General features: G+C 46.8%; 1 protein-coding gene across 2 annotated transcripts in view; it reads left to right on the forward strand.

Annotated features, from left to right (window-relative positions):
* The window catches only part of DNAAF5 (dynein axonemal assembly factor 5), a 36,416-nt gene extending 25,540 nt beyond the window's left edge, over positions 1–10,876 (forward strand). The window contains exons 11-15 of one of the 2 annotated variants that reach the window (XM_067705259.1): positions 88–244; positions 1,866–2,057; positions 9,238–9,309; positions 9,580–9,634; positions 9,817–9,952. In XM_067705259.1, coding sequence (XP_067561360.1) covers positions 88–244; positions 1,866–2,057; positions 9,238–9,309; positions 9,580–9,634; position 9,817 — 477 coding nt within the window. In that variant the 3' untranslated portion in view covers positions 9,818–9,952. Of the gene's footprint in view, positions 1–87; positions 245–1,865; positions 2,058–9,237; positions 9,310–9,579; positions 9,635–9,816 lie in introns of both variants that reach the window. The other variant, XM_067705258.1, reaches the window with a different exon arrangement.
* The last annotated feature ends 3,537 nt before the right edge of the window (positions 10,877–14,413 follow it).

Here is a 14,413-nt window from a genome sequence, read left to right on the forward strand (position 1 = left end):
GCAAAGTACACAGTGTGTGAGTAGCAGTCTCTGTCACCAGGGTGGCACCAGCCGTGACCCACAGCTTGTGTGGTTTTTTTATTGCAGATACAGGAAGTGCAGGAAATGTTGATGCCTCAAATTCTAACCACCCTGGAAGAAGATTCTCAGATGACTCGATTGATTTCATGCCGAATCATTAACGTGTTTTTAAAGACCTCTGATGGTGTGATAGATGCAGACAAATTCATCAAGATTTATCCTGGTAGGACATTCTTCTTTTCCAATCATACGCCTCTGTTTGTTTGGTAGGAAAAATAGAAAACGCTGCTTTGACTTCTGGTCAGGTCGGTGCTATGAGTCTAAACGTGGATGTGACAGGTATGACGTCACTGAATGTCACTGAATAAGTAACGTAGCACAAGAAACAGGACAGACGTCTTGTGGACTGGAATTGCGGGCTGGGTGGGAGCATAGACGCCCACGGCGGCCAGGGTACCACCCCGTGGCCTCCGGTGTGAGGGCTGCAGCCCTGCCTCGCGTCCCCCGTGTCATTGCCTCTTGGAGCCGGAGAGCACCGATGAGTCCCGGCCACAGAAGTGAAACCCGGCCCCGAGCGGAGCAGCGTCGCTGGAGGTGGGCCTGCAGCCGAGAAGCTCAGGGGCTGGTGGGTGTGCCCACGCCGGGGGTGGCGGGGGGAGGTGGAAGGTACAGGCCCTCAGTGCCATCTTTTCCACGTGTGGTTGGGATCGCGGAAATCTGCAAGGGTAACAGCCGTTCCAAACAAGTTGAGCACTTCCTGCGGCAGGGGCCACGTCTGGCCCCAAGGGTGGCAAGAAGCAGCCCCTGAAGCAGCCCAGGAGGCAGACGAGGAAGACCAGGCTTGCCGGCAGAAACAGGAGCCGAAGAAACTGGAGGAGCTGAGAGCTGAGGCCGCGGGAAGGACCCTGCCCACAGGCGGGATTAACAAACGCGGCAAAAAGCGGTTCCTCACGCCTGAGGCAGTGGCGACCCTTAGCCCCTCCTGTGTGAACATCTGGATTCCCTGCCGTAACATCTGTTGCCACCTCCAGCTAGAATGAAGTGTTATCTTGGAACCTATTGCATGTGTAAGAATAAACGTTTGGGGCTTCCCTGGGGGCGCAGTGGTTGAGAGTCCGCCTGCCGATGCAGGGGACGCGGGTTCGTGCCCCGGTCTGGGAAGATCCCACGTGCCGCGGAGCGGCTGGGCCCGTGAGCCATGGCTGCTGGGCCTGCGCGTCCGGAGCCTGTGCTCCGCAGCAGGAGAGGCCACAGCAGTGAGAGGCCCGCAGGCGCGTCGTGTAGATCTGTGAGAACAGCACGCATTGATAGAAGTCTCACCCGTTCACAGGAAGCGTTTCTGCGGATCAGGAAGGACTGTTAGTCCACTTTCAGGAGTGGGACATCTGGTCCCAGAGGCTCAGCAGAAACACAGCTGATGTAGCTGGTGGCCGTCGTGTCACCGGGCCCTCAGCTCTGTCCCCAGAGCCACGGTGGGCAGAAAGCGGGGTCAGCAGACGTCCTTCCTGTGCCGTCTGCTCCTTGGGGAGGATGGGGTGTGAGGCCTGTGTGTGACTCTGAGTCTGAGCATCTCGGAGCCGGGGGGACCCCAGCCGCCTTGCAGGTCAGAGGGCGAAGATGCCCACGCCGGGTGTGAAGCACACCTTCACTCCGTGTCCACGGAGTCCACCCCTGGGCCAGAGTGGCTGAGGGTCCCGGAACACCCGCTACCACCAGCCCCTCCCCAGCACCCGCCTGTGGGTTTCCCAGGCCAGGGGCCGGTGCTCCACAAGTGCTGAGAGCTTAGCTGGGAGCCGCCTGCCCTGGAACCTCTCCTCACACTCCTGTCTGGTCCCTCCTTGCAGAACTCTTAAAACGCCTGGATGACGTTTCCAATGAGGTGAGGCTGGCGGCCACCACCTCCTTGGCCACCTGGTTGGAGCGTGTCGGGAACGAGGCCGGCAAGTGCTATTACCAGAGCAACATTCAGCACCTGTACAGGGAGCTGCTCGTGTACCTCGACGACCCTGAGAGCGCCATCCAGGACGCAGTTCTCGGTAAGAGCTTCATCCCCATACTCGGGCCAGCCGCACGGGAGCAGCTGGCCGGGCGCCCGGACTCCCTTGGGCCCGCAGTCTTGCAACCCGTGTCCTCCGAGTTACTGCGGGTCCCAACGAGCTTGTGTCCTGTGGGTTACGGCCCCTGGTGTTCACCGTGGTAGAAGTTAAAACTTGAGAAAATGTTAAGGTACTGATTAATTTCTTTAAAATAACAACCATTACATTTTAACATAAATAACGTGGTTTTGAAAGATGCGTTTTGTAAAACAAAATAACAAGAGCAGTGGCATTATTTTACATTTTTGTGAATCTCTCTAACGTCGAGCTGATAGAAGACAGCCAGACGCACATCTCTGCGTTGCGTCGGTTGTGATGCGTGTCGTTTGGTTAAAGTATGTGAAAAACAAACGGCCCACACAGATGCAGTTGGAAGAGAAGAGTATCTTGATAGCGGTCCTCTCCCTTACCGCACCCTGACTGGACAGGTGGTAGTCTCCTCAAGGTTCCTTGGAGTGTAGACCCTGGAGCCACTGTGGAACCACACCCGTTCCGCTCAAGTCCATCTATCCGCCCCGCGTGCTCATTAACTTGGACGCGCTCTGTTCTCAGTGTCAAAAAGTCACTGTTGGCGTCAAGCTCAGAAAAGTCTTGGGAAGAACAGCTTCAGGAGGCTGTCAGGCTTTTGGTGGCAGAAACAAGTTTCTATAATTCTTATTACTGCTTGAGAGCTTCAATTTTATCATCAGCCACAAATACTGTCGCTTCATTCGCTTACAAGAAAGCATCCTGTTGAGTCCCCAAGTCTGAATAACAAGAGGCAGTTGTCACTGGTTATTCTTTCAGGTAAAAAGTGGTGTCTGGGAGCTGCCCAGCCCTCGGCCCCATTGCACACGCGTGTGCCTCCCGTTCCATCCCAGGGTGCTGAAAAGCTAAAAAGGAAGGACACATGTCGTATCCCCTGAACCACCACCGACGTGTGAGTGAAGCCACGTGGCTGAGATGGCCATAAACAGACTTCAGTTTAGAGTGGAGTTCTAAAAACTGTCCAGATAACCCAAAAGAAGTCAAGAAAGGAGAACGAGAAGGATGCAGAGGAGGGACGACCAGGAAGCAGACAGAGAGCAGATCCAGCCACGGCGTGATCTGTGACCACCCGCGCTGGGCGCTCGGTGGAGGGCAGACGCTGTCAGTCCCTAGAAAATCCAGACTTCATCGGAATGAGTTTACTAAAGTTGGGTGCTCAGGGGTTGAGATTTCATGAAGTAGATGATTTTTATGCTCCTCTGAGGACATAACTGACTCCTGCAGTGACTCACTCCCCAGAGCCCGGCCAGCGCTCGTGCCGCCCTGGCCTTGAGCCCTCAGTGCGGAGGGCGCCCCGTGAGCCGGGGGTCGTGCCCTTCGTGTCACTGTGGACGGAGTTCTGACTCACACCCTCTGAAGGGTCTCAGGGCCCCCCAAAACCCTGGGGCACCCTTTGAGAGCCCCTGCCCAGGCCACCCGCAGGTTCAGGTGCCCCGTTGTAGGGCACCACGTCGCTGCTCTCCGGGGAACGGAAACAAACTGTGAATTCGAGACCAATGGAAACTGCTTACAACGGCAACAGCTGAGAGCAGACGGGTTGTCTGCCTTGGCTTTGCACCAGGGGTCGGCACGTGTGCCCGACTGGGGTTCCTGGCCAGCCGTCGCCCTCCCCGTTCGTACAGACCGCACGGTTCGTACAGACGGTGAGCAGCGGGTACACAGACTCCCTCACACCTGCGCCCCACCATGCACAGCCTCCCCCGTGATCAGCAGCCCCCCCGGGTGCTGCATCTGGTCCAGTCAGTAAGCCTCACAGACACGCCACGGTCACCCCAAGTCCATGGTTTACGTTAGGGGTCACTCTGGGCGCCGTACATTGTGTGGTTTGGACAAGCATGTAATGACACGTATCCCTCGTTGCATTCATAGTCTCATACAGAATAGTTTCACTGCCCTAACACTCCTCTGTGCTCCACCTGTCCGTCTGTCCGTCTGTCCGCCCTCCCAATAATGACATGTATCCATCGTTGCATTCACAGTCTCATACAGAATAGTTTCACTGCCCTAACATTCCTCTGTGCCCCACCTGTCCGTCTGTCCGTCTGTCCGCCCTCCCAACTTTAGCGACCACTGATCTTTCACTGTCTCCATAGTTTTGCCTTTTCCAGAACGTCACGTACTTGAAATCATATAGTCTGTAGCCTTTTCGAATTGCTTCTTTCACTTAGTAATGAGCATTTGAGATTCCTCTATGTTTTCTCATGGCTTGAGAGCTCTTTTTTTTTTTTTTTTTTAGCACTAATATTCCATTGTCTGAATGAACCTGTTTATTTATACATTCACCTACTGAGGGGCATCTTGGTTGCTTCCAAATTTTGGCGATTATGAATAAAGCTTCTCTAAACATCTGTGTGCAGGTTTTTTGCCAACGTAAGTTTTCAGCTCCTTTGGGTAAATACCAAGGAATGTGATTGCTGGATCATATCGTAAGAGTATACTTATTTTTGTAAGAAATCACCGAACTGTCTTCGTGGACACACTATTTTGCATTCCCACCAGCAATGATGAGAGTCCGTGTCATTCCCCATTCTGCCAGCATGTGGTGTTCTGATTCTGGCCATTCTGATAGGTGTGTAGCGATATCTCATTTTAATTTGCATTTCTCTGGTGACATATCATGTGAAGTATCTTTTCATAGGCTTATTTTACATCTGTATATCTTCTTTGATGAGGTGTCTGTTAAGGTCTTTGCCCCCCCTTTTTTTTTTGGCTGCGTTTGGGGGCTACTCTTCGTTGTGGTGCGCGGGCTTCTCATTGTGGTGGCTTCTCTTGTTGTGGAACAGGGCTCTAGGCATGCGGCCTTAGTTGCTCCGTGGCATGTGGGATCTTCCCAGATCACGGATCGAACCCGTGTCCCCTGCATTGGCAGGCAGATTCTTAACCACTGCGCCACCAGGGAAGTCCCTGGCCCATTTTTAAATTGGGTTGTTTGTTTTCATATTGTTGAGTTTTAAGATTTGTATATTATAGATAATAGTCCTTTATCAGATCTGTCTTTCTTAAGACTTTATTGTTAATTTTTTTGTTTCCCTTTAATTTTTTATTTTTTAAATTTTTATTGGAGTAGAGTTGATTTACAATGTTGTGTTAGTTTCTGCTGTACAGCAAAGTGAATCAGTTATACATATACATATATCTACTCTTTTTTAGATTCTTTTCCCATATAGGTCATTACAGAGTATTGAGTGGAGTTCCCTTTGCTATACAGTAGTTCCTTATTAGTTATCTATTTTATATATGGTAGTGTGTATGTGTCAATCCCAGTCTCCCAATTTATCCCTCCCCTCTTTTCCCCGCTGGTAACCGTAGTTTGTTTTCTACATCTCTGACTCTATTTCTGTTTTGTAAATAAGTTCATTTGTATAATATTCTTAGATTCCACATATAAGCAATATCATATGATATTTGTCTTTCTTTGACTTGCTTCACTTAGTATGACGATCTCTAGGTCCATCCATGTCACTTCAAACGGCATTATTTCATTCTTTTTTTATGGCTGAGTAATATTCTCACATCTTCCTTATCCACTCATCTGTCGATGGACATTTAGGCTGCTTCCATGTCTTGACTATTGTAAATAGTGCTGCTATGAATATTGGGGTGCATGTATCTTTTCAAATTGGAGGTTTTTCCAGATATATGCCTAGGATTGGGGTTGCTGGATCATATGGTAGTTCTACTTTTAGTTTTTTGAGGAACCTCCATTCTGTTCTCCATAATGGTTGTACCAATTTACATTCCCACCAACAGTGTAGGAGGGTTCCTTTTTTCCACACCCTCTCCAACATTTATTGTTTGTAGACTTTTTGATGATGGCCATTCTGACTGGTGTGAAGTGATACCTCACTGTAGTTTTGATATGCATTTCTCTAATAATTAGCAATGTTGAGCATCTTTTCATGTGCCTGTTAGCCATCTGTATGTTTTCTTTGGAGAAATGTCTGTTGAGATCTTCTGCCCATTTTTGGATTGGGTTGTTTTCTCTTTTGACATAGAGCTGCATGAGCTGTTTGTATATTTTGGAGATTAGTCCCTTGTCGGTCGCTTCATTTGCAAATATTTTCTCCCACTATGTGGGTTGTCTTTTCGTTTAGTTTATGGTTTCCTTTGCTGTGCAGAAGCTTTAAGTTTAATTAGGTCTCGTTTGTCTATTTTTGTTTTTATTTTCATTATTCTAAGAAGTGGATCAAGAAAGATCTTGCTGTGATTTATGTCAAAGAGTGTTTTGCCTATGTTTTCTCTAAGAGTTTTATAGTGTCCGGCCTTACATTTAGGTCTTTTATCCATTTCAAGTTTATTTTTGTGTATAGTGTTAGGAAGTGTTCTAATTTCATTTTTTTACATGCAGCTGTCCAGTTTTCCCAGCACCACTTATTGAAGAGACTGTCTTTTCTCCATTGTATACTCTTGCCTCGTTTGTCATAGATTAGTTGACCATAGGTGCGTGGGTTTATCTCTGGGCTTTCTGTCCTGTTCCATTGATCTATATTTCTGTTTTTGTGCCAGTACCATACTGTTTTGATTACTGTAGCTTTGTAGTATAGTCTGAAGTCAGGGCATCTGATTCCTCCAGCTCCGTTTTTCTTTCTCAGGATTGCTTTGGCTATTCGGGGTCTTTTGTGTTTCCATATATATCAAATGTATCTTCTGCAAATATTTTCTCTCAATCTGTGGCAAAAGTTTTTAATTTTAATGAAGTCCAGCTTATCAATTATTTCTTTCATGGATTATACTTTTGGTGTTTATCTAAAAAATTATTGCCATACCCAAAGGTCACCTAGGTTTTCTCCTATGTTATATTCTAGGAGTTTTATATTTATGTCTATCATCAATTTTGAGTTAATTGTCATGAAAGAGGTAAGGTCTGTGTCTAGATTTTTTTGTTGTTTTTTGTTCTTTGGATGTGGATGTCCATTTGTTCTATCACCATTTGTGAAAAGACTGTCTTTGCTCCATTGTATCGCCTTTATTTCTTTGTCAAAGATCAGTTGACAGTATTTATGTGGGCCTATTTCTGGTCTCTCTGTTCTGTTCCATTGATCTATTTGCTAGTACCACACTGTCTTGATTACTGTGGCTTTATAGAAAGTCTTGAAGTTGGGTAGTGTCAGTGCTCCAACTTTGTTTTTCTCCTTCAATATTGTGTTAGTTTGTTAATATCCACACAATAATTTGCTGGGATTTTAATTGGGATTGCATTGAATCTATATATAGATCAAGTTGGGAAAAACTGATATCTTGATAATAGTGAGTCTTCCAGTCCATGAACATGAAATATCTTTCCATTTATTTAGTTCTTCTTTAATTCCATTCATCAGAGTTTTGTAAATTTTCTCATATAGATCTTCTATACATTTTGTTAGATTTATACCAAGGTATTTCATTTTGGAAGGTACTACTGTAAATGGTATTGTTTTAATTTCAGATTGCACTCATTCATATCTGGTGTATAGGAAAGTGATTGACTTTTTAAAATTTATTTTTGGCTGTGTTGGGTCTTCGTTGCTGCACGTGGGCTTTCTCTAGTTGTGGCGAGTGGGGGCTACTCTTCGTTGCTGTGTGCACGGGCTTCTCATTGCGGTGGCTTCTCTTGTTGCAGAGCACAGGCTCTAGGCGTGCGGGCTTCAGTAGTTGTGGCATGCGGGCTCTAGAGTGCAGGCTCAGTAGTTGTGGCACATGTGCTTAGTTGCTCCGTGGCATGTGGGATCTTCCCGGACCAGGGCTCGAACCCGTGTCCCCTGCATTGGCAGGTGGATTCTTAACCACTGCACCACCAGGGAAGTCCAAGTGATTGACTTTTGTATGTTAACCTTGTATCCTGCAACCTTGCTATAATCACTTATTAGTTCCAGGAGTTTGTCAATTCTTCCCAATTTCAACATAAACGGTCATGTCATCTGTAAACAAAGACAGTTTATTTCTTCCTTGCCAGTGTGTATATTATCTTTCATTTCCTTTTCTTATCTTATTGCATTAGCTAGGACATCCAGTTCGGTGTTGAAAAAGAGTGGTGAGAGGGGACATCCTTGCTTTGTTCCTGATTATAGTGGGAAAGTTTCAAGTTTCTTACCCTAAGTGTCATGTTAACTGTAGATTTTTTCATAGATATTCATTATTGAGGAAGTTGCCCTCTATTCCTAGTTTACAGAATGTTTTTACTCATGAGTGGGTGTTAGACTTTGTCAAAATGCTTTTCTGCGTCTATTGATGTGATCATGTGGTGCCTCTTTTAGCTTGTTGATGTGATGGATTACGTTAATTGATGTTTGAAGTGTTGAAGCAGCCTTGCACACCTGGGGTAAATCTCACTCGGTCTTGGTATGTGATGCTTTTTATACATTGTTGGATTTGATTTGCTAATATTTTGTTGAGGATTTTTGCATCTATGTTTGTGAGAAATATTGGTCTGTAGTTTTCTTTTCCTGTAGCATCTTTTTCTGAGTTTGTATCGGGGTAATGCTGGTCTCATAGGATGAGTTAGCACGTGTTCCCTGTGCTTCTGTCTTCTGGAAGAGATTGCAGAGAATTGGTTTCATTTCTTCCTTAAAGGTTTGGCAGAATTCGCTCTTGAACTCAACTGGTTCACCTACTGGGGCTGGTGCTTTCTGTTTGGGAAGGTTATTGATTATTGATTCAGTTTCTTGAGCGGGTGTAGGTCCACTGCGAGTGTCTATTCTCGTGTGAGTTTTGGCAGATTATGCCTTTCAGAGAATTGGTGCATTTCACCTGGGTTATCAGAGTTGTGGGCAAGGAGTTGTCAGAGAACCAATGTTTGGTTCTGTGGATGATCCTATTGATTTTCTGTTTCAGATTTCACTGATTTATGCTCTGATTCTTCTTTTCTGCTGCTAACTTTGGATTTAATTTGCTCTTTTTTCTAGTTTCCTAAGGTGATTTAGATTATTGCTTTTAGATCCTTTTTTTAATGTGTGCATTCAATGGTATAAGTTTCCCTGTAAGCACTGCTTCTGCTGCATCCCACAAATTTTGATAAGTTGTGTTTTCGTTTTCATTTAGTTCAAAATATTTTGTAATTTTTCCTGAGATTTCTTCTTGGACCGTTGTGGTATTTGCAAATGTGTTTCATCTCCAGATACTCGGGGGCCTTCCGATTATCTCTTCGTTGCTGATGTCCAGTTCAATTCCATGCTGTCTGAGAGCAGAGGTTGTATGATTTCTGTCCTTTTATATTTGTGAAGGTGTGTTTTATGGCCCGAATGTGGCCTATTTTAGTGACTGTTCCATGGGCGCTTGAGAAGAACGTGTGCTCTGCTACTGTTGGATGAGATAGTCTGTAGATATTTGACTGATTGATGGTGCTTGTGGGGTCCTCTGGGGTGTACTTACCGATTTCCTGCCTGCTGGGTCTGTCCGTTTCTGAGAGAGGGGCATGGGAGTCTCCAGCCGCAATGGTGGATTAATCTGTTTCTCCTAGGAGCTATCAGCTTTGCCTCACGTTGTTTGACACTGTGTTACTGGGCTCATACGTGGTAAGGACCGTTATGTCTTCTTGAGTACTGACCCCTTGATCGCTATGCAATGCCCTCGTAACCCCCATCACTTCCCTTGCTCTGCAGTCTGCTCTGTTTGCGGCTGCTGTAACTTTAATATGAAGCTAAGCTTGGCTTAATATTTATTCCTGGCATCATAAAGGTGTTTTCCTGTTTTGCAGAGGCCCTCAAAGCAGGCAGTGTCCTCTTCCCTGACCTCCTGGTGAGAGAGATGGAGGCCGTCCTCCATAAGCATCGTTCACCCACCCACTGCGAGCAGCTGCTACAGCACCTGCAGGCCCTGCCGCCCGCCCCGTGACCAGAGTCCTGGGAGCAGAGCCTCAGCGCAACAGCTGGGGGGAGCGAACACCCAAGCCACGTCCTCACCTGGACTGGGATTCGTGGCCTTTAAATCTCGTCACAGGGCACCTTTCTGTCAACAGCCGAGAACCCTCACAAGCAAGCCTTTAACAGCAAGAAGAATGTATTCTCTAAGCACCGTGCCCAGTGCTCTCCTGGGACAGTTCTTCACACCCAGCAGTTTTTGAAATAAATAACTTTCACTGAGTGGCTTCTGTATTTTATGGCAAACTCATGCAATTCACTGAGAGGTCTGCCAGCAATCGACAGCCACCTTCAAATTAAATGTCAGCTTCTCATACCAAATCAGCACATTCTTTTTTTTAGTCTACGTGCACTGCTAGGTTCCTGGGTTATTGGTTCTTTCTTGCTTAAATGCCCACCAAGAAAGTTCTTGAGTATTTAAAAAGAAAAAAGACAAAGTGATTAAAAGGAATGTTCTTTCTTTGGGTTCTGTCTACTGAAACTTAATATCTCAGTGAAAGACTGAAAAGAATTTGAAATCTTAAGAACTATTATCAGTGAAATCGTTCCCATTTAAGATACACTGGAATTTAAAATGTTATGTGGATATATTTGGTCACAGTATTTTTTCTTAGGTCAGTAATTCTGACAGTTGAAAATAGGATGTTTAATCAGATATAATTTTGGTTGCTCTCTTGTAAGTAGCAGTACAGTAAAGTTGTATTATATTTTCCTGTACTTTCTATCCCCAAGTGCCTAAAAGAGTTCATTTTAAGTGAGTTTTATTTCCATAAGCCAAATATTTATGTTAAGGGAAAAAAAATGCTGTGTTTTTTCCAAAAATCAAATACTAACACTTATGCTTTGGTATTTGAAAATATAACTTAAAATATTTATTATAACTATTCTGTATGCCTGTCTTCGTGTGTTTTGATAATTGAAATTCAGACTCTAAGAAAATTCTTTCCTTAGATTTAACCTCACAGTGATCGCAGCCTCCAGAATCCTGGGCCTTTGGACTGAGGGGTCCCCACTGCTCATTGTAGTGCCCTCTCTGGCCACCAGGTGGCAGGAGCTCCAAACAAGTTAAGACAAGGGTGTCAGCAAGGCTTCCAAGGGCTCACCCTCCGGGTGAGGGTCGGACCTGGAGAGGGGCTGAGAACTGAACCTGCAGCACAGACCTGGGTCACTGCACCCCCGGCCCCATGGTGACGCAACTCCTGACCGCAGTGACCCTTGCGAGTCTCTGAAGCCACAGTTCCTCTCCAAACCCCATTTCTGTCCCCCAGCTTCCTGATTGCCCTCTGCCTCTGTATCCTCTGCGTATCCTTCCTCAGCACTATCTGGAGTTAGAGATGCATATTATCAGGTCTTGGCCCAGACCGACTGAATCGGAGACAATGGGCTGGAGCCCAGCGGCTGGCCCTCCGGGGGACCCCTGCCTTTGGTCAGACGTTCAGTGTCACGGCTGAGAGGACACCACGTGCTCAACCCCTCACCTCCCACAAGGCAGGCGGGTTGGGCGCGCCCCCCCCCCCCCCCCCCCCCCCCCCCCCGCTGCTGTCCAGCCCAGCTGCCACGCGGCTGCCGTGGAAGCATTAGCGGTGCGCTTTCGTTTCTGTGCATCGTTAGGGGAACTATTCAGAGGCAGCACTGCAGTGAGTCGGGACACCTGACACGATCTTAACAGCCTATGAAAGGTTATTTTTTTTGGCCGCGCCGCACGGCTTGTGGGATCTTAGTTCCCTGACCAGGGATCGATCCCGGGCCCGTGGCAATGAAAGCGCCAAGTGTTAACCACTGGACCGCCAGGGAATTCCCAAAAGAAGTTTAATTTATTGATTTGTTCTTTTATGGATTGTGCTTTTTGTGCTGTATCTAGGAAGAAATTTTTCCTGTATTCAGGACATTTTTCATTTCCTGAATTTAAGAAGCTCAAAATGTTATTTTCATAAAGATAATTTATCTATTTGCCTCTACCTATGCTGTGGTTCAAAAACAAGTTTTACTTCCTTTTAAAATCTCCTTTCCGTGACCTAAATGAAAGTACATCCTTCTAGGGCGGTGGTCCCCAACCTTTTTGGCACCAGGGACCGGTTTTGTGGAAGACAGTTTTTCCACGGAAGGGGGAGAAGGGATGGTTTCGGGATGATTCAAGCACACTACATTTATTGGGCACTTTATTTCTATTATCATTACATTGTAATATATAATGAAATAATTATAAAACTCACCATAATGCAGAATCAGCGGGAGCCCTGAGCTTGTTTTCACTTGCCACTCACTGATAGGGTTTTGATGAGTCTGCAAGCGATTGATTTATGATGTTCTCTGTGCAGTCAGACCTCTCTGCTAATGATGACCTGTACTTGTGGCCCCTCCCCAGCGCCAGCGTCACCGCCTCAGCTCCCCCTCAGATCATCAGGCATTAGGTGCTCACAGGAACACGCAGCCTGGACCCCTCGCACGCGCGGTTCACAGTAGGGTTCGCGCTCCTATGAGCATCTGATGCTGCTGCTGGTCTGACAGGAGGCAGAGCTCACCCGCCACTCACCTCCTGCTGTGCGCCCGGTTCCTAACAGGGAACCCTTGTTCTCTGGTTCCCTGGTTGGGGACCCTTGTTCTAGGGTGAGTTGCTTAGTTGAAGATGAAACGCCTACCTTTTAGTAGCCAAAGGCATCCCTGTATGTGCCAGTATGGAATGACCTCTAAAATTGTAAAAAACAAGGAACACGACACTGTGCATGGAATGCGGCATATGTAAAAGGAGAGAAGGAGCTGCCTATCTGCTTTTATGTGCATAAGACATTTCTAGAAGGTTACAAAAGAAACTGGTAAGAGTCGTGGCCTCTGGGAAGGGGACCTGTAGGGCTGAGAGACTGGAGTGGAAGTTGGGTCTATGCCTCTTGGTACCTTTGAATGTACTTTCTTGTGCACGTGTTCCGTGGTCAAAAATACAACTCAGCTGAGACTAACTCAGAAATCGGAAACCCGACTGACTTGGGTGATGGTCTTGGCTCCTAAGTCAGCACACCTGTTTCTTCTGTGTAACCAGAGCCCTATTCCAGGGAAGGATGTTCAGGATGAAGCAAAAGGTTTACCAAAAAGTTGTCTTGTTGAGAAATGAAAATGCAAAGATTTGTACCCAAGTGTTCATAGCTGCTTTATTCCAGCCCCAAACTGGAAATCACCCAAATGTCCATCAACAATTACGAATGGATAAACTGTAGTATATCTGTACAACAGAATACTATACTGCAATCAAAAGAAGCTAAACACTGCAACATGGGTGGCTCTCACAGACACTAGGCTGAAGCCAGATGTGAAGGAGTGCATCTTTTACTGGACTTCTAGAACAGGCAAAGCTATTCTATGGTTCTTTTTTTTTTTTTGCGGTACGCGGGCCTCTCACTGTTGTGGCCTCTCCCGTTGCGGAGCACAGGCTCCGGACGCGCAGGCTCAGCGGCCGTGGCTCACGGGCCCAGTCGCTCCGTGGCATGTGGGATCTTCCCGGACCGGGGCACGAACCCGCGTCCCCTGCATCGTCAGGCGGAGTCGCAACCACTGCGCCACTGGGGAAGCCTCCATGGTTCTTTTTAACCCCTGAACTAATGAAGGATGTTTAGGGATCTGCTGTGCTCTTTTCTCTACCTGTGTACGTGTGGATTTTGTGTGAACTTTTTCGTAATTGAAAATACCAAAACTAAAAACAATCATTGGCTGAGTTTGGAATTGCTGTCAGAGGCTGCCTTCCCCAGGCAGGAGCGGGAAGCGTGGTTTCCCCTTCCCAAGCAAAGGCTTGCCTCTCCACTACCAGCTGCTATCTCAGTAGGGAGGCAGCAGCCTCCATTACCCCTCAGCCTCTCTCCTTTGACCTTGAACCCCCAGGGGTCTAAGCCTCCTTCCTGTGACTCTTCCCATAAGCAAGTGATGGCTTCGGGAGCTGGCTGGGACACAGGCCTGGAGCCTGTCCCAAAGGCAAGAGCACTTGCTCCGTTGTTCTTAGGTGCTTGTGCAGGGTTTTCTGAATGTTCTGGAAAAGTGTAATTTGAAGAGGCAAAGCAGTGCCCGTTGTCTGCTGGCAACACATGGTAACTGCAGACAGAAGAATCCATTTAGAAACCTAGGTGCTGTCTTCCTGGCCTAACGGATGCCACTTCTATCCTCTAGGACTTTACTAGAGGACGTCCCTTTATATTTCCATTCTTCAAAAAGTAAGTTGACAGTTTTGGCTAAGGTTGAGAGTGAAAAGAAGTGGTGACAATGGCAAATGTAAAGGTGGGGACCACAATGGCCTTTTCTTTCTTTAATTTTTAAAAATGTTTATTTATTTATTTGGCTGCGCCAGGTCCTGGTTGCAGCACGCGAACCCTTAGTTGCGGCATGTGGGATCTAGTTCCCTGACAGGGGATCGAACCTGGGCCCCCTGCATTGGGAGCACAGAGTCTTAGCCAC

The sequence above is a fragment of the Pseudorca crassidens genome, chromosome 15, assembly GCF_039906515.1.
Source record: "Pseudorca crassidens isolate mPseCra1 chromosome 15, mPseCra1.hap1, whole genome shotgun sequence".
NCBI classification, from domain to species: domain Eukaryota; kingdom Metazoa; phylum Chordata; class Mammalia; order Artiodactyla; family Delphinidae; genus Pseudorca; species Pseudorca crassidens.